Source organism: Stigmatopora nigra, chromosome 2, assembly GCF_051989575.1.
Source record: "Stigmatopora nigra isolate UIUO_SnigA chromosome 2, RoL_Snig_1.1, whole genome shotgun sequence".
NCBI lineage: Eukaryota > Metazoa > Chordata > Actinopteri > Syngnathiformes > Syngnathidae > Stigmatopora > Stigmatopora nigra.
The window spans coordinates 19,276,715-19,302,167 of NC_135509.1; the positions used below are offsets into that span (position 1 = coordinate 19,276,715).

General features: G+C 37.4%; 1 protein-coding gene across 21 annotated transcripts in view; it reads right to left on the reverse strand.

Annotated features, from left to right (window-relative positions):
* Window positions 1-25,453, reverse strand: part of ppfibp2b (PPFIA binding protein 2b) — a 53,029-nt gene that overhangs the window by 5,102 nt on the left and 22,474 nt on the right. For 6 of the 21 annotated variants that reach the window (XM_077742605.1, XM_077742516.1, XM_077742506.1 and 3 more), the window contains 22 exons: window positions 24,950-25,063; window positions 23,478-23,498; window positions 18,729-18,875; window positions 15,358-15,585; window positions 14,183-14,278; window positions 11,063-11,177; window positions 10,886-10,945; window positions 7,972-8,033; window positions 7,802-7,877; window positions 7,619-7,704; window positions 6,512-6,573; window positions 6,351-6,413; window positions 6,193-6,253; window positions 5,980-6,027; window positions 3,817-3,979; window positions 3,580-3,612; window positions 2,484-2,516; window positions 1,841-1,976; window positions 1,609-1,731; window positions 929-1,079; window positions 455-566; window positions 284-372 (listed from right to left, as the gene is read on the reverse strand). In XM_077742605.1, coding sequence (XP_077598731.1) covers window positions 284-372; window positions 455-566; window positions 929-1,079; window positions 1,609-1,731; window positions 1,841-1,976; window positions 2,484-2,516; window positions 3,580-3,612; window positions 3,817-3,979; window positions 5,980-6,027; window positions 6,193-6,253; window positions 6,351-6,413; window positions 6,512-6,573; window positions 7,619-7,704; window positions 7,802-7,877; window positions 7,972-8,033; window positions 10,886-10,945; window positions 11,063-11,177; window positions 14,183-14,278; window positions 15,358-15,585; window positions 18,729-18,875; window positions 23,478-23,498; window positions 24,950-25,063 — 2,079 coding nt within the window. Of the gene's footprint in view, window positions 1-283; window positions 373-454; window positions 567-928; window positions 1,080-1,608; window positions 1,732-1,840; window positions 1,977-2,483; window positions 2,517-3,579; window positions 3,613-3,816; window positions 3,980-5,979; window positions 6,028-6,192; window positions 6,254-6,350; window positions 6,414-6,511; window positions 6,574-7,618; window positions 7,705-7,801; window positions 7,878-7,971; window positions 8,034-10,885; window positions 10,946-11,062; window positions 11,178-14,182; window positions 14,279-15,357; window positions 15,586-18,728; window positions 18,876-18,950; window positions 19,094-23,477; window positions 23,499-24,949; window positions 25,064-25,453 lie in introns of those variants that run through there. The other 15 variants (XM_077742626.1, XM_077742534.1, XM_077742524.1 and 12 more) reach the window with 14 other exon arrangements.

The following is a 25,453-nucleotide window of genomic DNA, read 5'->3' on the forward strand; positions in this document are numbered from 1 at the left end:
TACAATTTGAGTTTATTTGAATGGCGGCAAGGCAACCGAGGGTTAAGGGGTTAAATTTGCATTGGTGCTGCTATGTCTCTGTGTGTGTTTATCGCCAGTAAAGTCCACCACGGAGTGAGGAATAGCAGCCGCAACAACATCAACGCTATACGCACTAGCTAAACATAAATTATGGCTTTGGGGACTAGAGACCAGACAAGGCATCAGTGTCAAACAAGCAAGTCAAGATATCATAGACTGAGGATATAACCCGAGAACTAACTTAACTTTCTATAAAACTTACCACAGTAAGGTACTGCAACATCTGTCCATCCACTCTTCCTTGATTAAATTGGTCCTTGTACTGTGGAAGTCCGATATCATCCAGCCAGCCTTTGGGACAAAATGTCACATTCATTTTCATGTATTATGTTCACAAATTTTAAAAATCTGAGTTATTTTATTTGGTACATACGAGTGACCCAGAGATAATCGAGTTCTGCAGACTTTTCGTGGCGCTTGCTACTAAATGTCTTGATTGTTAAATGCAGTTTCTTCCTGTGCAATGGATTTTTCATTCCCATTTCCTAGAACGAGGTAAAAAGGGGGTGGAATTCAATTTTGGGTCATAAGTATATTTGATGGTTAACACATTAAAACTGCACCTTCAAAAGAAAAAAAAACACATCTTGATGAAAAAGACCAAGCAGATGAAGCGTAGCTTCCTAGGTTTCATTTACTTGGTCTTTTGAAGGATTTGACGTGACATTTTTGAAGGCGGAACTAAAGTGCAGGTTGAAAATCAGAGACAGGTGTTACTAAATACCAAGTAGACAGACAGACAACAACAGTGAGGAGACGTGTACAACTAAAAACAATTAACACGCCCTGCAGAAGACTGGTCTGACGGCTAACCAAGCAGATCTTTCAGAAAAAAATGTGTGTGTACCTTTTCTAGGTCCTGGGGAGAGGCTGAAAGTAGCGTCTGACCGCTGGTGACCCACTGGTGAGCCATGATAGCGTACTGGCCAAGTCCAATGTCTTCAATCCACTCACACACCTGCTCTGTATTCCACTTAGAAAAAGGCAATTTCAGCTCTCTGTGATTCAAATTGAAGAAATAAAGAAAAACATTGTGGTACTGGATCATGATGCTATTGAAATAAATGTAGTCTCCTGAAGAATGAAAGGCAGTTTAGAGAAGTTTTGAAAACGACTAATATTTAATAAACTAGTATTCACCGCTTTTTCTGACAAGCGTCGCGGGGGGTGCTGGAGCCTATCCCAACCAACTACGGCCACCAGGCAGGGGGGGACACCGTGAATTGGTGGCCAGCCAATTGCATGGTACAAGGAGATGGACAACCATTCACGCTCACACTCATACCTAGGGGCAATCTAGAGTTTTCAACCAGCCTACCCTGTGGGTTCTTGGAATGTGGGAGGAAACAACGGGACTACCCGGAGGAAATCCACGCAGAGAATTTTCAAAATCCAAATAGGTGGACCGACCTGAATTTGACCCCAGGACCCCCACCATGAGGCCGACGCGCTAACCCCTCAGCCGCCGGGCAGCCCAGTGTAGAAATTATGATATTTAATTTTCTAATGAATGTATAACTTCCATACCGATATTTTGCTGAACGTAGTCCAAGTCTTGGTGCAGCTGTGGCTCTTGTGCCTCCCCTCTTGAAATCGCCTAGCTCCGGATCATTTATCTGGACTGCATTCCCTGATTGGCCACGCCGAATTCTGCAAAGAAAAAAGCCCACATACAAAAAAACTTTAAGAAAGACGCAAACTTTAAAAAAAAAAATAATAATAATAATTTGCAGGAGCTTTTTTTCTTGTGATTACTTACAACCCCCAAAGTTTCTTTAGTCCTCTTTGACTTTTCCTGTTTTCTGTTGAAATAGGAGAATGCAGTCCAGAGTCCATTTCATAGGACAACGGAGACTGATCTGATAATACACACTCTTGTAGCTGCTCCGAACATTCTATCAGACAAAGAATGGATAAAAATATTAATTACACGTCTTCTCGATGCATGTTTAATGCATCAGAGCCTGCAGAACTGATTGTGAAGGCCTTGGGGCAGATTTCTGACCCTGGCAACAAATAATGGCTGAAATGTGATTGGTTAAATGCTTCAATATGAAAACACACATCTGGAAGCAGTGCCACCAGGTGGAAAAGCAATGAATGAAAGGAATCTAACAAACAATTTGGAATTATTTAATAATTTTTTATGGACAAAATATAATTAACATCAGTCTGTGATTCAGATATTTCTTAGGCTAGTAGAGAAGACCTTGAAGGCCCTAACGGCACACCACTGATATATATATATATATATATATATACACACAAACACACGTGCATGCATGCACACACACATACATAAATATAATACTAAATCCTATATAAAGTCATTTATTGAAGATGCACCTTATAGAGTGGAAAATAAAATAATCGAGATATATAGATAAGTGTACAATACCCACCCGTATAGTAAATATCATACTTTACAGGAGTTCCTGGCCAGGTTAGTGAATAGTGAGAAGAAAACAAAAGCAGGAATTAATCACATTCCAAATGGCCAGTGTTGCTCACTTGATTAAAACAAACAAAAAATAAATAAAACAAAAAAGACGGTCAAAATTTTTAAATAAGGTTTCGGCCACGGGTAATAATGCATCGATACGAATTTACAAGTAGTGTGTCAACAATGGTCAAGTTCTTCATGAATAGGACTATTTAGTACAATGAACTGCTCATGTTCTGTTTGTATTTAATTTGTCTGTTCAATCATATTCATGGTCTAAAAGATTACTAGTTTAACCTCCTCAGACCCAAACTCTTGCAAGGCATGCATTTTTATTTCCTTTTTGATATTTTAGGCTAATTGGGACCTGTGGAGTGTAAAAACAAGGACTTTTGCATGATGTAGTTTCTGAGAAAACGCCAGGCCCTTGTAGACCTAAATTTAACATTGTAGTCTTGTCACACCAGGGTCCCTAGGAAGTTGATAAGGGGCTGCTGTAAGAAACTCAAAAGCGTCCATTACTTGAATAACTCCGGAAATGTATATGTTAACAGTGCAATGTTTACTACTTTGTATTTCTGTAATGTCTTTTGCAACGATAATGCCACATTATGCATTGTAAGCGGGCAAGATATCACATTACATGATTTTAGTTTACTATTTATACTTGGGTAAAGATGCAGTGCACACTTTTGTAGGCATTAAGGCGGTCGTCCCATCAAAGAGCTCATGAGAAACCTCTAGCCTCAAGCTCACCCTTGTTGAGGGAGACTCATATTTTCGCTGAGTCTTCTTAAATGCGTAGCCAAAAGAAAAAAATAAAATTATAATAACAATAAAAAATAAAATTAAAACAAAATTCTTTAAATTAAATTCAAATTAAGCATTTTTGAAGGGGCATCCCTACTTTGCGGAAATTCACTTATCGCGGGTGGTCCCGGTTCCCATTAACCGCGATAACGAAGAGAACACTGTAGAGTGAATTAGGAGTTACAATCGAGATGTCAGATTGATTTCTAATATGCTAACTAAACTTCTGTGTGAACATTCAGTACCTAAAACTGGAACACTGGCACTCCTGAAGCGAACTTGAGCCAGAAAAAAAGACAGGGAAATGGACAAATACAAAAGTAGAGCAGGCAAAAAAGAGAAGGCACAAAAAAGCTGAAGTTGAATCCACAGGTAAGCAACAGGCTGATTACAATTGTAGTTTTTCTTTTTAAAATATTGAGTAGATCATCAAGTTGCAGGACAGAAAACAGACTAAATTAAACCAAAAGATAGAAACTCACTTTGACTGTAGTCTTGGTCATGGCTATGCAGAGGTGAAAGTATTCCGGGAGATAAATACTCCTCTTCCATTTCTCTGTCACCATTAAAATTGCTTCTGAGCTCACTTCTTTGACTCAACTTTCCTGGTAGCGTCTGGTATTTGCTCAGCTCCATCTGGGGATTCTGACCAAAGACAAATGCATTTGTTTCGTTTTATAATTGAGACTCCCAATTGAGTGAATTTATATACTGCAACATCAAATGGTTTCAAGATGAAGTTTATGTAAAGTGATGTGGGAAAAGTGTTTGCCAGGTTTCAGATCCCCCTACCCATTTTACATGATCTAACAACTTAAATTATCAGTCAGAGAGAAAACAAGCAAAATGTAGCTCTTAAGTGAACTCATAAGACCCTGAGTGGAAAAATTATTCCCCCTAAATTTAAGCATATTAGGCCACCCTTCAATGCATCAACTGCCATCAAGTCTTGTTGAATTTCCACCGCTATGGGGATCATTCTGGTTTTAAGCATTAGCCAAATTTTTCGGTCATCACATTGCAAATCTTTTTGGTCGGGACTTGGACTGGTCCACTCCAATGTCTATACATTCAGAATTGGACCTCCTACAAAACCCAAGTTTGTTTCAGAGACCACAAACAAATGCATAAATATTTTGCTCCAGGATGTGTTTTTGTGAATAATAGAACTTCTGGTTCCATTAAAAGCATCAAGTCTTAGCGGCGCTAAGGTAGTTAAACAGCATAATACATAACTACACTACGTGCTACCATATTTTACTGATGATTTCATTCATTCATTGATTTTCTGAACCGCTTTAACCTAGAGTCGTGGGGGGTGCTGGAGCCTATGCCAGCCGACTTCAGATCAGAGCGGGGGACACCCTGAATCGGTGGCCAACCGATCAAGACCACGAGGTCCATAGCTTGCTTTCTTTGATCTGGACCAAAATACATTTGGTCTGGATTTTTAAAAACTGTCATTTCACATTGCAGTTTTAACAGGAGCCACAGAATTTGACAACAATCCAATGCATGTGCAAACCAAACATCATTTAATCATCGGACAAAATGGGAAAGGAGCTCAAGCTTGCAGCAGCCGAGCTCATATTGTCCTAGCTAAGTGGAACATTTGGCAAATAAGTCTTAAGTGCATCAACAAAAGCTAGAAAAACATTCAAATAAAAGCTGCATTTTGTTTATCTGTGTTGCCTTAAACTAATATTTAAATTATTTTGATGAAGTAAAGTAAATGTATGGGGAAAGAGCAAACACTTTTCCACATTGCTGTATCTTTCTTTACGATGTGTGGTTAATATGCTCTTATGTTAATTCTGATGACTGTAAATATACATCAAGTGTTCGTCTACGGGTCAGCGAGCAACACATCACATTTGATCGTGACGATGATTCGATGTTGTACTTTGTTCTGTTGCATAACGAGAAGGTTGAATGTGGGATGCGGCATCAGAGTCATCGGGGCTATGAAGAAATAACAGGAGAAAGGCCAACTGGAAAAAAAGAGCTGGGAGGAAACTTTGACGCTAAGCATTTTTGACAGCTACTTCATGTGGATTCTGCCTCTATGCGTGTGCATAGAAGATAATAAACAAGATCATGAACTGTACAGATGAGAAACAGAATTTCTCATGATTTGTTAATGTAAAAATAGATATATAAAAATCTTAATACTAATCTAATCATCTAATAACATGAGATGGAAGGTGTACAGTATGTGGGTGCAGTATAAGCTATGTAAGAAACACCTGACTTTATCCATTAGTTCTGGCATGGTTTTAACTGACTAAACCCAACTCATTTTGTCTCTCATTTTATGAATAAACATTCACGCTTCCTGTTTCAAATGGACAGCATCTGAGTGCACGGTTAGGTTAGTCCATTTTAGCATGAGCAATTATTTTGTATATCATTTTTAATTTTCTGAAACTTGGAAGGAGGAACTTGAGCCATTGGAACATGAAATGCACATGACCTTAAGTCGTGCATAATATGTCCCAGGGCATTCTTGTACAACAAATTCAGTCATAACTTGACCTGATAGTGTAAGTTGCTCTTTTGTGTTTTACAATGAACAAATGTATATTCTCTGTTTGGGTTATAAAGCAGTGTGTTAGAATGTGTTATGTCATGCAGCAGATAAATACCTCTCCCGCTATGTCTGATTCATTTTCATCTGGCAGGATCTCTACACACTAAGAACCACACAGATACACAAATGCACATGCAAGCATAAAGAACACATTCAGTTAAAAAAAGAAGCAAATCTGTTAGAACAATAACAATGCTTTATATTGATTAGTTAAATTAGATAAGAGCAATATGGAAGCCAAACATGCGGAGTAATACATCTCAAGAACCTTTTGTAAAGATCTGCTCTGCAATTCCTCAAGACTGCTTGACTGCAACCTGCGCTGATGCCTGGAAAAATAACGCAGTATTATCGATTCATCCACATGGAGTTGATGCTTATTTTTCTTGTAGATGTATACATAGGAGTCAAGCAAAGAAGGTTCACCATGATCCATTGAAGAAGCTTGAATCAGCAGTAGAAAGTGATACATCCATAGAGTTCTGAAAACTGATACGCAGGGCACAGAACAGTTGAGATTTGCATTGTACCTGGTGGAATGTTTAATATTGCAGTATGTGTGTTCTTTTTTTGTACATGTATTGTACCATGAATCCAGTTCTCTCTGGAAAGGTAAAGTGGATATAGGAGAAGATCCTCTAGAAGAAATCTATGGACAAATAAAATGTCTTGTCATTTTGTACACCGCTTAACCTCGTCAGCATTACAAGAGAGACTAGAGTCGGTCATAGCCGAATGGCGGTGAAATGTTGACTGCTCTGTACCAATCCTTTGAAATTGAGTTTAAGTTTGATTTATTTAATAAGGGACAGCTTATATTAATGAAAATATTTATATTCATGTTAATGAACATACTATATAGATATAAATATGTATGATTGTAGCAGAGGCCTAATTTTCATCTTTAGTTCCTCTTGTAGGTTGAATAAACAAGGACACATACTAGACCAGAGTTGTTAAACCGATTCCGCAGAGGGCCGTAGTGGGTCCTGGTCTTTGTTCCAACCAAACCAGTGCCGTCAGTTTAATCAATGAGGTGTCTTCTAAAATAAGTAGAACCTGACTTTAATCAGGACGGACTGGCAGCTGAATAATTACCGTGTCACCCTCTAATTGGGAGACCTGGATTCAAATCCTGGTTGGTCCAACTGTGTGGAGTTTGCATGTTCTCTCTGAGCCATCGTGGGTTTTCTCTGGGTACTCCGGTTTCCTCCCACATTCCAAAGACATGCATTGTAGGCTGATTGGACACTCTTAAACTGCCCCTATGTATGAGTGAATGGTTGTTTGTCTCCCTGTGCCCTGCGATTGGCTGGCCACTAATTCAGGGTGTTGTCCCCTGCCTCTGGGCCAAAGTCAGCTGGGGTAGGCTCCAGCCTCCCACGCTGCACTAGTGATGATAAAGTGGTTTAGAAAGTTAGATGAAATAAGGAGACTATAATCAACTGATTAGCCTTGCAAAAGGTATCCTCAGCTCAGTTGTAATGAAAACCTGCACCTATTCTGCCCCTTTAAGGCGGTATTGACAAACAACTTGCAAAAACACGCAAAAAGCAAAAAAAGTAAAAAATTAGCGAGCGTTTGAGGCTACGTGCATTGCCGCCGCCATCTTGTATCTTTCCTTGATTGTTATTGTTACTGTTATTGTATTGTCAATGTATTGTAATCTTTTGGTGGGATCTGTGTGACCTTACCTCTGACCTATTGATATCACAATGGGCTTTGTGTGTGATGGCTCTGCGTCCTTTTAAACAGCCACTCAGCTCTTCTTCACTACTTGCTGGAGTACAAGATAATATTTTAACATTTGTGAGTCAATTAGTCAGTTTTAGCTACTAAAAAAATAATTTTAGCCAATGGGTAGATGAATCTTTTACCATGTGTGAGTGCCATGAGCTCGTTGATCTTTCTGTATTGGCCAAGCAAAGTTGTCAGTTCCTCAATGCGTCGTGTCTGTTTGTGCAAAGAAGGTAGGATTTTTAAGAAGCCAAGCATATCCTAATTATCATTATTTGACTCTTAACACTGTAAAAATATGTTTGGTCACCTTTTCGTCGTTTGAAGCTAAAAGAGACTCCATCCCCACTTTTAGTCTTTGGTATTCCTGGTCTGAAAACATGAGAACATTATTTCATACATCTTTGTTAATGTCAAGTTCATTTAATGCATCCAATGAGCTCTTGACAGGATGATATTTGTGACAGACATGACAACCATGCCAATATGATGCAACAAACAAGAAATGCATGCTGACAGGAAGCGCAACCGCCTGTCATCTGAGACAAAAGACATTTCATAAAAGGGGTGGCATTTGGTCAGGAACAAAGGTACACTAGATAATGCCAGAGATGTTCATTATTTTGGTGGTCAGCAATATAAAAATCAAAGCTGCCAAATTCCGTCGACACTATTTCAGGAGTACCCTTATCCCCTTTACGGAGTATTTCCAGAGTGAATGCGATTCACACAAATTTGAAAAAAAATGTATTAAAAAAAATAACCTTAGGACAATTTAAATCAAACTTATATTATCATGTTATTATATTAATTGAAATATTGTGTTTTTGCAAACTATTGTAAAAGTACAGCACAATGAAAATAAGTTTATCTTTGTGTTTGCATTTTACAGTCAGTAAATCCAACATGTGTCACGCTGAAGTCGAACTTGCATGTTTTGCAATGCGCAAATGTCGGTCCAATTGGAGACGGCTTCAACATGGGATATTTTGTCGAATACAAACCATAAAATTTCTGTGAATGTCTGGGTTTCTCATTAAAAGTTTCATCCAAATTGCCATCCTATTTCCACTTAACCGGAGAAGGCATATTGATAAGACAGTGTATGCCTACTTCTTTTAGAACAACTGCAGAAATGATAGGATTTGTTCAAAAACAAAAGACAGGTGGTACAGTCAGCCTTAATAATACTTACTTCCCTTGTGAAAAACAAAATGAAAACGAAAATGTTAAAGCGATAAAAGCTACCTATCCATTCCGCCTCCAAAGCGATTACCATACTTAAGTCGCACAAGACGAATCATTCGTCAGAACTTGTAATTTGGACGATTCACAACACATTCATTTTACCAAATTCTTCTGGTTTACAGTGCAGTTGAATCAAGATGGCGGAAGCCGGAGCCATGGTGGGAATTTTGAGGAATTTAAATTGGAAATGTGGTACTTTTCCGAAATGGTTGCTTAAAAAAAATGTAAGTGAAATTTTTGGGGGATTTTAGTGAGAGTTTAGGGAGGTTGTCCGAAGTCCCGGTGTTTGTGTTACATTTCCGGAGAAACTCCTGAAATTCTGGAATAGTTGGCAGCCCTGAAAAATCAACAGCATGTGGCTGGTCTTCAAATTTTTGATCATCTCATTTACCGTACTATGGGAATCTTAATCGCACTACTCAAAAATTGCATCATGACGCATTAAAAAATCAAAGAAAATATTTTGGTGCAAATGTAAGTGTCGGTCATTTCTCCTTGTCAATTCCAAATAATCACTCGTATTACTTTAGCAACAGAAGAGCAGTTCAAAATTAAAGAATAGTTAGCAAAATAAATGCAAAAAAATAGCAAAGCCTCCTGAGCACCCGGGCCACATCCAGCCACGCATCATGCTATTCTTATACTAATATAATTGTAAGTAATCTTAACAAGAAACGTTACAGCAATTCTGCCTAACAGCTGCCATTTAGTCCACTTTCAACTTTCATAGCATGCACACCAGCTTTTACTAGCTGTTTTGGATAATACTTCGCTCATCAACAGTTTAATTAGTTTAGCTAGCTAGTTTAGCTTCACCAACTTCGCGTTTTCTTCCGGTTGCAATTTATCTGCTGCAGCTGAAGGGTCATATCTTCTTTTGGTCGCTTACAGAAACAATTAAAAGCCATTCAGACTTCTATAGCTGCTTTATATATCTTTAACAAATTCCCTGTGACCGTTTGTCAAAAAAAAAGGTATAACTGTAGCCATCATTTTTTTTCTTTTTAAAACAAAAGCCAATGATCGATCACAGACTTGTTTACAGAGGCTAGGATTAGAAATGAAAAGTAAAAATGCTCAAAAATAAATTTTAATGAGGTAAATGCAGCTCGTAGCCCGCTCACTATACGCATATACTGTACAACCTCTTAAAACATTTTTAAAAAAACAAACCAGTCCAAATTGATAATCCTTAATTAATTTAATTATTATTTAATGTATAAATATAGTGGTTTGATTCAGATCTGTAATATAAACGCTCAATTTAAGGTTCTTTTCTCCATACAACTCCTTGTTCACTGAATGAAAGGGTAAAAAAAAATATGTTAAAAACATGTTAATTTCTACATTTTAATCACGTCCATATCACAGTTCCAAGAATTGTGAAATAAGCCCGCTTTACTCTGCTGACCTCACTTGGACTACTTATATATTCATTTCATATGTATTGATTATTTATTTGTTTGTCTGTTGTTATTTGTGCATTACTTTGTTGCGGGCAGACACGAGCTTGATTTTCGCATGGGAGTGCGGACGGTCGTTTGTCTCTCTGTGTGCCTGCCGACTGACTGGCGACCAGTCTAGGTTGTTATATGCCTTTCGCCCGAAGAGAGCTGGGTTACCGGCCAGCAACCCCCGCAACCCTTTTGAGGATTGGCGATATGGAAGATGAATGAATGAATGAATGAAAAAAAATAAAAATGTCCCCAGTAAAAAAATCTGCGATGTAGTGAAGTAGCGATAAACGAAGTGAAATAGCGAGGTGCCTCTCTATATTGAAATTGCCACTCTGGTGATGGGATATTGACAAAGAGACACAATTTACAGAGGCAGAACCTCATGAAAATTCTTCATAATGGATAATTAGACCAGTGACATGATCAAAGCATCAAGAGGAAAACACAAAACATTGTTGATACAACAGGCAGATGACCTGAATGAAAATGAATCAAGAACAAAAACAATGCGTGTCTTACATTTGTTTATCAGCTGTTTGATATGCACCTCCTCTACAGCAGAGGGAGGGCAAAGTTGTTCTTTGAAACACAAGATATTAAAGTTGACAGATGTAAAAACACACACACACGCGCATTTACAACATTCTCACTGTACTGTAGATGTGATGTGACAGACAATCTGACATCGGCATGTACCTCTCTCTTCGTTGTGATTGGCTAATATGCTGCCTCTGGTCAGAAGTTGGGTCTGGAGGCATTGAATCTCGGCATCTTTAGAAGCGAGAAGCTGCTGAAGGTCAGAGATTTCTGTCTGTGGATGGAGTAGTAGAACAAAATCAGAAAGTTTTCCACGTATTTGCGCACAGTATGTACATACAAAGATGAAATTATGTGCTTCCATACCGAAGCATAAAAGAAATAAAAACCCACATTAGTCAGCACAAATTGTCAACTTGAAAAAACTAAGTGTAGGAGGCATATTCAAGTGTAAAAAACAACATGAAAATATGTTGAGCTAATATAGATTACATAAATCTTGTGTAATCATACTTTAAACAAGAAAACCCCATTCTAAACTGAATTTGAGTACAGTGTTCCCCCGCTACTTTGCGGTTCAGCTATCGCGGACTCAGAGCTTCACGGATTTTTTGGGGGGAAAAAAAAATAAAAAATACAAATATTACATTGAAACAACATATTTTACAATTTTTTTTGTTATAACATGAATTTCACTCTCTCTACCCGTATTCTATATGGTGTACTGTATTTTTTTTAATTAAATTCAAATTAAGCGTTTTTGAAGGGGAATCCCTACTTTGCGGAAATGCACTTATCGCGGGTGGTCCCGGTCCCCATTAACCGCGATAAGCGAGGGAACACTGTATCACTATACTCCATTCTATTCAAACATATTTCTCTATGTCAGTGTTATTGGAGAATTGGAATTGGTAAATTTACAAATATAATTGTGTCTTCTGTTGTGTTAATTCTGTAATACTATTATATATGTGTGCAGTTAATCATTTTTGTATGAAAGCTTCTTCAAATTGTCTGAAGAGAACTCGGGATCGTAACAAGTTACCGAGTCCTCGTTCCAAGGACTGTTTACTGAACTTCTACCCAGGGAAAGCAAATCTTAAGAAGATGCTAATGCAGCCTAATTGCTATCCAAACAACCTTCGGGATTACTCGCATATATATTGTCGTCTATAATGACGCTCTTTTCGCATCTTTATGAAATTGTTTTGTCGAATGAAGGCTTGTTTGTTTAAATTCCAATGGCGTTTGTTTCTAGTTTCCCTTAATTGTTATTATTGAATACCTGATATGTTATGATTGTTGCAGGTGTTGTTTTTGATTAATCAATAACATTGTAATTGTTTTGATTTATGGCCTTAAAGCTGTACGAGAAATGATTGCACGGGAGAATAATCTGGGACGGAGACGAGGTCAGGATGTATTCTCACTTATAAATTTGCTCATCAGAGAGGCTAAATTAATTAAATGTCAATAATTGAATCAGATGTCTGCCTGCAGTGTTTTATAGTTATATTAAAGTTTAATTATTGATGAATCTAACATCTTTTGTGTGTGATACTTTAAATTTTACATCAACTAAACATATGAGCAAGGCAGTGGTGACCCATCAGGGCCTACAAGGCATGTTTATTTGATGAGAAAGACCATTATCCAGAGGCTATTAGGAGAAAACCTGAATGAATAAAGCTTGGATTGTCACCGAAGAATGGATTCCTTGGCTTGCCAAGTGGTTTATGTACCAAAGCAAAAAAAAAAAAAAAAAGTTAAAGAGATTAAGAAAAGCACATACAGGAATCCCTGGATTATCCCGACTTCAACTATCGCGGCTTCACTACATTATGTTTTTTTCCTGGGGGAAATATTTTTTTCTAAGTTCATAAAAATGTGAAAATCCACGCTGAAACTCGCAAGCGGAAGCCACTCTCCTGTCCTCTGCTTGCTACTAGAACTAAGGTAAAAAATAAATAAATAAATAAATAATAAATAAATAAATAAATAAATAAATATATATATATATATATATATATATATATATATATATATATATATATATATATATATATATATATATATATATATATATATATATATATATATATATATATATATATATATATATATATATATATATATATATATATATATATATATATATATATATATATATATATATATATATATATATATATATATATATATATATATATATATATATATATATATATATATATATATATATATATATATATATATATATATATATATATATATATATATATATATATATATATATATATATATATATATATATATATATATATATATATATATATATATATATATATATATATATATATATATAAATATATATATATATATATATATATATATATATATATATATATATATATATATATATATATATATATATATATATATATATATATATATATATATATATATATATATATATATATATATATATATATATATATATATATATATATTTATTTATTTATTATTTAACCGTGATAATTGAGGATTACTGTAACAGTGAAAAGTTAAAAAGGCAACAGAAACAGAGCAAGAAGAGGAAGCTCACGAAGGAGAAGAGGAGGCACCTGTGCATTGCGCCACCGCTCTTCCCACTGTTGCTTCTCCAGCTGTGTGTGCCCCACAGTCATCTTGAGACTGGCGAGCTGAGTCATGAGTGACTGGTAACACGCATGGAGAGAGTAAGAGATAGAGAGCTAAAGGGGAGGGACACGTGCATGCACACATAGCAAGAGGGTAATGATGGAAAAGATATCAAGATGGCAAGAATAGTGAAGCAGAAAAATGACAGCAGGCAACATGGAGGGGTTCAGAGAGGAGACAGTAAGTAGTCAAGGAAAAAAAGGGGGAGCAATGTGAGTAAAGAAGATGCAAAGGCAATAAAAAATGTGTCAGCTGGGTGAAGGCGAATTGCACGTGTGGTTAACTCAGTTTCAGCTTCTTTCCTTTTTTAGTGTTTTTATAATTGTATTTTAATGTTTACATTCGCGACTGAGTAGTATTTTACAGGAAAATGAATCAGATTTCAGAAGACAATTATTTTAAAATTTTCCATAACATTATGCTGATACATTACAAAAAAAAAAACACGTTATACCTCTTTTTGGTGCTTTTTTCAGATAATCGCGCCCTGGATATTGAATGTACAATTTCATAATGAACGATTTATATCATGCCCGGTGGTGTTGCAGTTTTGTAATTATGTACTGTTCTGTACTGTACCTTAGTCACTTGTAGTTGCCGTTTATACTGTCCCTTCTCCCCCTCCAGCTCTTCTACTTTATTCTTGAGTTGCATAACTTCTTCTAGTAAATCCTGCTGGGATGTTAAAGAAAAAGAAATGTATTATTTAAAAAGATTACGGCACATATTTACCTTTGAAAATTGAATCAAATGGTTAATTCTGATACCAAACGGTGCACATGCTCATATGGGGAAGGGGTATCTTGAGTTTAGCACTTATAGCAGTCACACTAGCCAGAAACATTGGTTAAAACAGGTAATCCGATCTCCTGGAAAGAGACACCGCAGCCTGTGGTTATCAAAAAGAAAGGAAAGTTTGAACTGTAAAAGTGGTAAAAAAAAAATTAGGAAGATGAGGCTGCAGATCTTAAACACCAAAAGCAAGCTGTAATTATTATATGAACCATGCTATTTCTATATCAATACATTTCATGAATCTGTTGGCAAACAGTGAACATGCTAAAATGAGCTGGGAGGGATGGTTAAATCCAGCTTTATATCACTTAATGCAGTTATAGAAGTCACCCTAGCGAGAAAATTAGGTTGATACAAGTAATGCGATCTCTAAGAAAAAGACACCAGAAAGCGCGGTCATCAAAAAACAGGACAGATTGAACCCCAGAAGTTGTCATAAGAATGAGGAAAATGGGACTGCACATCTTAAACACCAAACGCAAGCTGTAATTATTAGATGGTCTTTCTATATCCATTCATTGCCAATAGTTTTTCCTTTCCCCCATGAATCTGTTTAGTATGAAAATTGTGTCATGGAACTTGGACATAAGTACAGTAAAGCCACACAGTTGTATTATCTATTTTTTTTTTTTTAAATGACCTCAAGTTACCTGGTGCACTAAAACTACATTTCAAGTGATACTCTTTGGACCTCGTACAGCCATTTGCCATCAACCCCAAGAATGAAAGCATTTGGGAAACCTCAAGTCTCAATTTTTGCAAGAACCAGAGCACATCTTGACCCAACCATCCAACAGAAATGAACACTACAGAATATGACAAGAGTTAATAGTTAGGTTTTCTGGAAATGTTGAAATACCAGGTGCAGAGTGGACTGGTTAAAGTAGAACGGTGAGGATGTAAGGAGAGTTTGGGGTGCAGCAGGGAGTAAGACACAGTCATGCATGAAGTCTCCCTACATTTGCACTGAGTCCTCCATTGTGCGTCCAAGCACGGGGGCCAGACAAACTCAGGTTTGGGCCACTTAGCCTGACCATCTGTCTGTGACCCTGGACCTGGTCAACTTGAAGCTCTCCAAGCTGGCCACCATCATTTTCCAGAGCCCGTTTTTCCTGAATGCGTGTGCTGATTTCCTCTTGAAACCTGCACATCTGCTCCTGGAGCTCGCTGATGAGATTTACCACACACTGGCATGAAGCAGTTCATGAACCATGGCAGGTCAAGGTGTGGTTGAGGAGAAAATTATGTAGCCAAGGAAAAATATGAAAAAAGCAATCAGTTATATTTTTTTCTGCTTTTTTTGCCCCTTTCTTTCCAAAAGACAACAAACAAAAATATAGTATATGCCAAAAACATTCAGTAAAAGTTTAAAATAATTGTTGATATTGAATGAATAATTTTCCACTCCAATCTATAAATGTGTTTAAGGGCAGGAGCAGGAAAAAGGCGGTATAAGGAACATTTCATATGCAAAGAAAATAAAGGCAAGAGACTTAGCTTAAAACACACAAATACCATCTGGTATTTCATTTCTCAATAAGTCAGAAATGAAGAAAAATCAGATAAATAGTGGTACTTTTACGTACGATTGATTCTACATACAAAATATTCAGGTTAAGAAAGGCCTCAATTGGGAAATTTTGTCTCGGGATAATAAATTCAAAGTTACAAAACTGGAAATCGGGAAATCTGAAAATTTCAAACACCCTTTTGTAGCATTCTTTATTTTATTTGGTTAAATGGTTGTGATAGAGTTGCTCTCCTATCGCCCAACACTCAGATGGCCTCCCGATTGTTAAAGGGAGATGAAACCTCTCCATAATGCCAGACCCAAGGTTAGGGCACTATAGACAGATGCTAGATGTAGCAGACACTGGCAGATTATGAGTGCGATCATCCAACAACAACAAAAAACTTTCAGGGGAGCTTTTTTCTTTCTATTACTGAATAGCTGAGTATTCAGCCCGAATGAAAAATGTTTTTACAGTAATACCTTGAGATACAAGCTTAATGCATTGCCGGACCGAGCTCGTGTGTCGATTTAATCATAACTCAAATCAACGTTTCCCATAGAAATGAACTAAATACTGAATTCAAGATTTTGTAGACGCTGTATGACGCTGACCGCTTGATTGATCGTAATGATGCACACAAATGTCCTCACAATGCGATAACGTACGACCACTTGCCAACGAGTAGTAGTATATACGCCATTCGCACTGATCAACAGGACAAAAGAAACACTGAAAAAATGCAATGCTCCGCCCAATGCTCGCAGAGATATTACACAAGGGAGTTGCGACCACAGAGACACGAGGGAGTTGCGGGTAGATAGGAGATAGTGTCCATGATATTCTTATGAGCAGCCTCTCACGTCCGCTGTCTGCTCGTATATCAAAATTTGTCTCGTATCTCAAGATAAATATTTGCTCAAAATATTAATCATATGTCAAATTGCTCGTATGTCGGGGCACTCATATGTCAAGGTACCACTGTACACACATACAAAGACCAGCAGGCAGAGTTGGGCCAGTTATGCGACAATATGTTAATAAATTGTGGATGCCTGGTGTCGGGCAACACAGTTGTTCGAGCTTTTGCCAAAGCTGGCATCAAGTTCCCGGAATACCACGGCGACTCTGACGCTGAGATGGAGCCCGCTTGGCCGAACTCTTTATATCAGATACAGAAGATGAGGAGTTTTTTGGTTTTGGAGATGTTTAACTGCTTTGACTTCTATTAGCGTGACTACCTTTTACCTCAATAAAGCACAATCAAACTTACAATATTTTGCTGTTTAATATATACCTGGATATATTAAATGGCACACAAATGGGAGGCTCAAAAAAGCAAAAATCATTTAATATACCCGGTTATATTAAACAGCAAAATACAGCAGTTTTGCTCAAGGTGCCTTTAATAAAATACACTAGAATAACATACGCTAGCATAGCGCCCTTTGGGCCAAAGCGCCTTATCTATAGGCAAAAAACAGAACATACACCCACCCACAACAGAGACAGTGCGTCTTATTGGTGTGAAAATACAATACTGCTGGGCGCAAATCAATTTAAAAAAGGGGAAAATCTCGCCTTAATCATTGAGAATCGTGAACTATTTCCAACAAGAATGTTTCTTTATTATTTATTGAAATAGTAGGGTCATAGGGTCATTATTTGGTAATCGAGTGCAAATTTGATATTCGTTGGCTAACGTATCATCTGGATGCCATGTGATCTTTGAACATTCACACACTTCCACACTACAAGTGAGGCTTTGTGATGGAGGGATACAGCAACTGGGTGTCACGATGAGTAAACTCCAGATAAGACATGCACAACAACTTAACCATTTTGTACAAGGCTGATTTTACTCTGTTACATTAAGTGAAATTTTAAGATCAAATGTAAATTCAGGGTGGATAAGGTGCAGTTGCAGTATGAAAGAGTTTCTTTATAAAGTCGCATCACACGTTGAATTGATTAGATTGAACATAAGACTATATTCAGACCATTGAGTGAAAAAATCTTTTCAGTTTTTGTTATTCTATTAATGATAAACCATGTAGTCAAGGTTGATACCTTGTATTTCTGCATATAGCTAAATTTTGATTAAATGAATCTGGAACTTAGTAAAAAATGACTTTACTATGGTTGCTTTAAAGTGGCAATACGGAAACATGCATTCACAGACCTTTTATTGTTACCTTTGACTGTGATGACAGGGACATTCAATGGGGGAATATGGCAGGCTGGGGGCCATCTGCTCATTGCTTGTCTGTTTAGAATTTGGCTGACGCATTTGGCTTCCAGCAAATGTGTGCTTGGGAAAACTATTCATCAGGTGAATGGAGGATTTTAACTTTGGCCATGACTAGGGAGAGCATTGCGCAAAAAAATGTTTGCGACTAGTATTGCCAAACGTTTCGGGTTTACTAAAAGTGCATAGTGGAGCTAAAAAGATCAAATTTGAACACAACATTTAGGATGCAGTGTCAAATATAAGGTTTACTTGCCAAATTGGCAAATGGTTTGATCTTCCATCATAAAACAGGTGACATCAAGTAAACATGAATTACTATGTGTGGAATTTGTGCCAAGCATTCCAATATTACTCGGCCATTTGGCCCCCATTAAGTAAGACTTATACTAAGCTTAATATATAAAAAGAGCATGTTGTTGTGAGAACACCAGGATCACTTTTAACCGGGTTATATTTTATTTTTACACATTTATAACTACAAAAACATTCATTAAAGTGGTTCTGCACTTGAAAACCCAAGCAGATACACTCACCACCTATGGCTAGAGCACAGACACAATTTTCCTACCTCTGCCTTGTTCTGATTTGTGTCCATGGAATCTTTCAGGTGTGTGTTGTGGGTTTCCTCAATGCTGACAAACTTCAGCTTCAGGCACGAGACTTCATCTAAGAGATCTAATTTCTGCGTTTCAAGAGATGTCCTGCTCACCAGCTCCTGAAAAAAAAGGGATATCTTGATTAAACAGCACAGCCATAGTATATATGCAAATTACAACATAATAAAATGTACGGTTGCAGCGTTGAGAACACTTGATGAGTTTAGTGTCCTTCCCTCACCACCAGATCAGCCTAGACTAGAGGTCCAGACTCCACCAAGCTAAATATACACACACTAGCATTCAGTGGAAGGCGCTATTAATACAACTCAATGCCTCCGTGGTGGGGCAAGAGAAAAAGATGTAAGAATCAAAACTTGACAGCAATATATACTTTCTAAGCCTTGAGTCAGCATACACACCATGTATTGCTAAGTGTTGCTTTCGTTTCCCCTTGAAAAGTAATCCCAATTCCTCTTTTAAATTGCAGTAGAAAATACTTTGAAATGCTATAAGAACTTTAAAATGATAGCAGCTTATAGCAATGTATATATTATATGGGCTGCTATCATTTTATAGTCCGTATATAATTTCATAGCATTTTCTACTGTATAGGTACACACCACACACACATCAGCCATCAGCCTTTACAACCCTATATTGGTCGACCTCTATGAATACTTGTTTGACGCTAATGCAATGATTGCTCCACAGGTCTGCAAGTACAATAGTGTTCACAGTGAGACTTGTAGGTATTAATACTAACATAAAAAGATGGGTCCAATGACCAGTTAACCTTTAGATGCATTTCGGCTTGGTTATAGCTACACCACAAAATATTATGTCAAGATGTCTGTGCCATTCAAAAATTATTATTATTATTTTTTAATGTTTGAGAAAATTTAGTTTTTATAAACATTTGACATGGTTGCGCGTCTAGGGAAATCTGTCTGCCTCTAGCTAGCTATGCCAGTATTAGAAGTTGTCTTTAGCATGAGAAAATGTTTGAGTTCTAACACCAAATTGTCACTTCACATGGCGCATCTCCAAGGTAACAGTTTCACCGCATCAGAACACGCAGCTTGGCAGAAATTGTTCAACCAAACTAGCAAACACATGCAAGGTCTTGCTTGTATTGCATTTGGGCAAGGGTTCAAGTGTGTACAGTACTAAACAAAATAGTTCTCAGTAAATGCACATACAGAGGCTCCCCTACTTACGAACTTTCAAATTACGAACAAACGTTACATACGAACATTTCTGCAAATTGCGTTTATGTCGAAAAATGTTTGTTAGTTTGATTTTGTATTGCGCGCCTTTTTTGGATTGGATTGGATTGGATAACTTTATTTATCCCGTAATCGGGAAATTTCTTTGTTGCAATAGGAAGAGGGTGAGGATGCAGGAATAGGAAAGGCATTATACACAAATAGGTACTTAATAGTAAGTTAATTCCCGAGTAGTGCTTCATTCCGCCGCTAATACCGACGCCTGGCGCTGTGAGCTCAGCTCACCCAGCATCTACCTTCTTCTGCCCAGTTCGTTGCAATGCGGAAGTGCGTGACGTATCTCCAGTGGGCAAAGAACCCTTTTCATTTCTATTATTAAATATCTTGTGCATCCATTATTCAATATGGTTGATAAAAACCGAAAGGCTTCTAGTGAGGGAGGTGCATGGAAGAGGCAAGCCATTTCATTTGAAATGAAAGTGGCAATAATAAAGAAGCTTGATGCGCATGAGAAAGGGGTGAGCGTTGCACGGGAATACAACTTGAATCGTTCGATCGCCAGTACCATTTATAAACAGAAAGATCGGGCAGCAGGACCCAAATATTGAACGTTGCACAAAGGTTGCAAATCAATTGCCATACAGTGCTACCGCATCATTTATGATGAAACGGTGCAATCGTTAGATAGAGAGCTTCTTTTGGCCAGTTTCTAGAAAATCTCTCTCTCTCTCCCTCTCTCTCTAATGTATGTATACAGTACTGTATGTATTCTCTCCATTTTATTCAATGTTTTTTACAGTACAAACCAATGCTGGTTACTTATACAAGCCTTAAACATACAAATGCACTTATATAAACCTTCAACATACTTATATAGGCCTTAAACATTAATTATAATACAAAATATCGCACTGAATCAACTTCAATTGGAACAATTTCAACTTATGAAGAAGTGCTCTGAACGTATCTTATTCGTAAGTAGGGGAGCGTCTGTACTTTATATGTAAATACTCTATTTCGTTCCACAGTACCCATAAATTATCAACCAAATCTTTAAAAAATCATGAAAGCGTCCCGATTTTGTAGGAGAATGGTGAAGAGACACAAAAATTAGAGAAAATGATCATAAAATTATTTAATAAGCCTTTAAAATTCTTAAACATGCAAAATCTATTGTGTCAGGAAGCTAACATTAGGTGAAAAAAGCATAAAAGAATCTTAAAACATGAAGAATTGTTGTCAACTGTGAGTTTGTGAAAGGCACTCGGCGGCCACAGCTTCCTCCAAGAAAAACTTCAAGACAACAAACAACGGTGAAAAAAAACATAAAAGAATCTTAAAACATGAAGAATTGTTGTCGACTGTGAGTCAGTCAAAGGCACCCGGCCACTATATGGCCTAATGTATTGTCTTCGATACTTGAATTTCAAACAATTTTATATTTTCTTTTTCTTGATTAGACTAATGTATTGTATAAATGTTGAAGTCATTTTGTTCGGAGGGAACATTATAGGCTCAGAATTTGACATTTTAATTTGCTATCAATTATTTAGTGGTTTGGGTTTTAAAGGCATAAAATGGAAGGAAAACTTCCCAAGGATGATTTTTAAGTCTGATTCAGTGGAGTGTCAAGTAAGGTAACGCCCTAAAAATTGGTTGAAGTCAACATTTTTCAGGCTCTTTTACTAGAGTACTTTTGGATGTGTGGGTGTGGACATGAAACAGATTTATATTATAGCAAAGTGGGCTCACTTATCCTCCAAATGGGGAGCACATGGTAAACAAACAATGTCAACACCACAGCCACCCAGACAGACAGCTAATCCTCCCTCCCCCTCACAAATTACCCCAACACTTCAGCCAAATGACCCCCCACACACAGCATTCATGTACGTAATAATGACAGCTGACTATTACTTTGCAATCTGACACCAGTCTCACTTAGAGCAGGATAAGCAACAGTCTTAAGAAATAATTGATAAAGTCAGCTGCCCTCATGAGAAAAAAAAGCATGAAGTTAATTGAACTCTTACCAGCATTTAGAGTTCTAGGAAATAGAACAGATTATTCTATGACACTTTATTTATGTTTTACAGATTACTGAATTACATGATCCGAGCACCGACTAAAAATATATTGGCGTAGAGATTGTGTACCTTTTGTAGCAATAAGCTATAGGTCAAAACAATGAGAAAACAACACAGAAACCAACTTTATTACTTTCTGCCAACTACTCCGGAATTTCAGGAGTTTCCACGGGAATGCAACGCAAACTCCGGGACTCTGGACAACCTCGCTTAACTCCAAACATGCTAAAAAAAATTTCACTTACATTTTTTTAAGCAACCATTTCGCAAAAGTACCAAATTTAAAATTTAAATCCCCGAAAATTCACACCATCACTACTGCTTCCGCCATCTTTTTTCAACTGCACTGTAAACCGGAATAATTAGGAATAATGACTGCATTGTAAATGATTCAAGTTACGCATTCTGATGAATGATTCGTCTTGTGCGACTTCAGTGTGGCAATTGATTCGGAATCGATTGAATAGGTAGCTTATAGCGCTTTAACATTTTCATTTTCAGTTTTTTTTCACAAGTATTATTAGGCATACTAAACCTGTCTTTTTTCTAAACAAATCCTATCATTTCTGGAGTTATTCTAAAGGAAGGAGACGTACACAGCATTAGTAAGTCTTATCAATATTCCTGCACGGCTTATATTTTTCTGTAACGTGACTCAGAAGTTGTTTGGTTTCAAAAGCATCCACTTTTGCCAAGACTGTGAGCAGAATGTTGCTTTTCGCGTAAAATTAGAGGATTTAGGGTGGACTGTGGGGCGAATGGTAAGCGCGTCGGGCTCACAGCTCTGGGTTCAAATCCAGGTCGTGTCCATCTGTGTGGAGTTTGCGTGTTGGTCCGTCTCCTTGTGCCCTGTGATCGGCTGGCCAACGGTTCAGGATAGGCAGTTATTCTTTTCAATACACCCAGTATGACGGCGAGCACACTAATTTGGTGCTTGCCGTCATTTTGCCTGGATTGACAAAAGAACTCCAGCTGCTAGATTGGCGTCAACAGACCATTCAAAGCTAGACTGCGAAGTATATATATAAATATTATATATGGATCAATATTGAACCGCAACAGCTCTCGCAACTACGGCAAGCAGTCCCCGACTCTATTTCCGGTTGACAGACGCTCCCCACCTTACGAACGAGTTACGTTCCGAACGATCGTTCGTAAGGTAAATTTGTTTGTGTTTAAGGCCTATATATGTATATTGAAGGTTTATATAAGTATGTTTAAGGCTTGTATAAGTAACCTGTATTGGTTTGTACTGAAAAAACCATTTAATAAAATGGAGAGAATACGTACAATACTATCCTACGTATGTTAGAGAGAGAGAGAGAGAGAGAGAGAGAGAGAGAGAGAGAGAGAGAGAGACAGTGTGTACATGTACATAAGATAAATAAAATGAAGTTTAACTTACTTTTGGAAGATGTAGTCGATGCTTAAGGAGATGATGGAGGAGGAGAAGGAGGAGGAGAAGGAGGAGGAGGAGGAAGAAAAGGATTTTATATCATGAGGATCGAAACTGGCCGAAAGAAGCGATCTATCGACGATTGCACAGTTTCCTTCTTTTTTCCATCATAAATGATGTGGTAACACTTTATGGCAACGTTCAATTGATTTGCAACCTTTGTGCAACGTTCAATATTTGGGTCTTGCTGCTCGAAGAGTGCAATGGCTTTATCTATGAGCGAAAACCCCTGCGTTAATCAGTGCAGAATTAAGTGAAAAATCACTGGTTCCAAAGCAAGCCGGTGCAATGAAGGGTAGTGAGAAGAAAAATTATACGATGACAATCGATATCAAGTATGGAATAATAGAAAAACATGAGTGATGTACGCGTGACTGAGCAGGCTCGCTAACCTAAGATTAAAACTTATTTTTAAGTGTGTGTATTTAGTAACTCGCGAGTTTGAAACCCCTGATTTAAGATAAATTTAAAATGTGTTACGTTACGAGGGTGTTGCCATCAAGTCTTTCTCTCTTCCCGCACACCGTTACCCGCTACCGTCTGTCTAGAACAGTGGTCTCAAACCGGTCCTCAAGGGGCCGCAGTGGGTGCAGGTTTTCATTCCAACTCAACAAGGATACCTTTTGCAAGTGCAATCAGTCAATTAGAGTCAGGTGCTACTTATTTTAAAGACACCTGATTGGTTAAAATGTCGGCACTGGATCGGTTGGAACAAAAACCAGGACCCACTGCGGCCCTATGTGGAACCGGTTTGAGACCACTGGTCTAGAAGGTAAGAATTCCATACAGTACCGTACATAACAATGTCACATTTTATTGCAAATCATAACTACTAAATAGGTATTTGTTACTTTGTGAGCGTAGGTGATGAATTAGAAAAAAAATACATGTTTTTTTCATTGTAATGTCCTATTTTTAAGTATTTTTTCAGCATGCTGAAGGGTAACACATGAATATTTCTTTAGTTTTGGTCATTTCATTCTCATAGCCAACTGCCACCCTAGCTAAATAAAAGATCTGAGTAAAATCTGATCTGCTGAATGCACTGTGTTTCAGAGGGATATTTATTATTTGGCTGTTACTTTTACTGCTGACAATACAGAAGACAAAGGGTCTCTTGAGAAGTTTGAACAGAGAGTAGATTCACTACAACACTCTGTTGTGGTATTGTTGAGCCTCGGCTGGCTTTGATCAAAGGCTTGCCCTAATGCCGAGGTCAAAAATAACACTTGCAACGATAAAAGTAGCAAACAACATTTAAAAAATCTAACAATTCAAAAGGATTGCCAGAAACCGATTTCAAAAATCCAATAATTGTCCATATCGGCATGTATTATGACTATTGTACTGGTATACGATATAATGTTTTTTTGTTTCTTTGTTGTTTTTCAGAAATGAATGACTTCCAGTGAGAGTGTCACCTGTTGCAGCATTTCCTCAGTGGATGCTAGTTTTCGTCTGTGTTCCTCTAAGGAGCTTTCTAGATCTTGGATCTTCTCCCCTTGTGCCTCAACCTGGTCGGTCAGTACACTCACCTAATAATTGACAAAGTATAGGAAATAAAGTATGAAGAAAAGACAGGAGTAAAGTGTAATAACATAATGCAATATGACATTAAATTGCATGACAACACCCTTTCATTCTTTTAATCATTCAGAATTAGCAAACATGTACACAATTTAACAACACCACTTAGCAGGTCTGCCACATTGGAATCCGTCAAACATTTACAATAATCCCCTTGACATAGCACCTCCTGCCAAAACTAGATGGAAAGAACAAGCATGCACACAGACAGACACACTTTTTCCTACTAAATTATGTTGCACTCCTCTGACAGCAGCTGATTCACTGTCATCTTAACTCCCATTGCATCTCACCCCAAAGCCTTTTCCTATCTTACAGCTGTCTTGTTAAATTGAGAC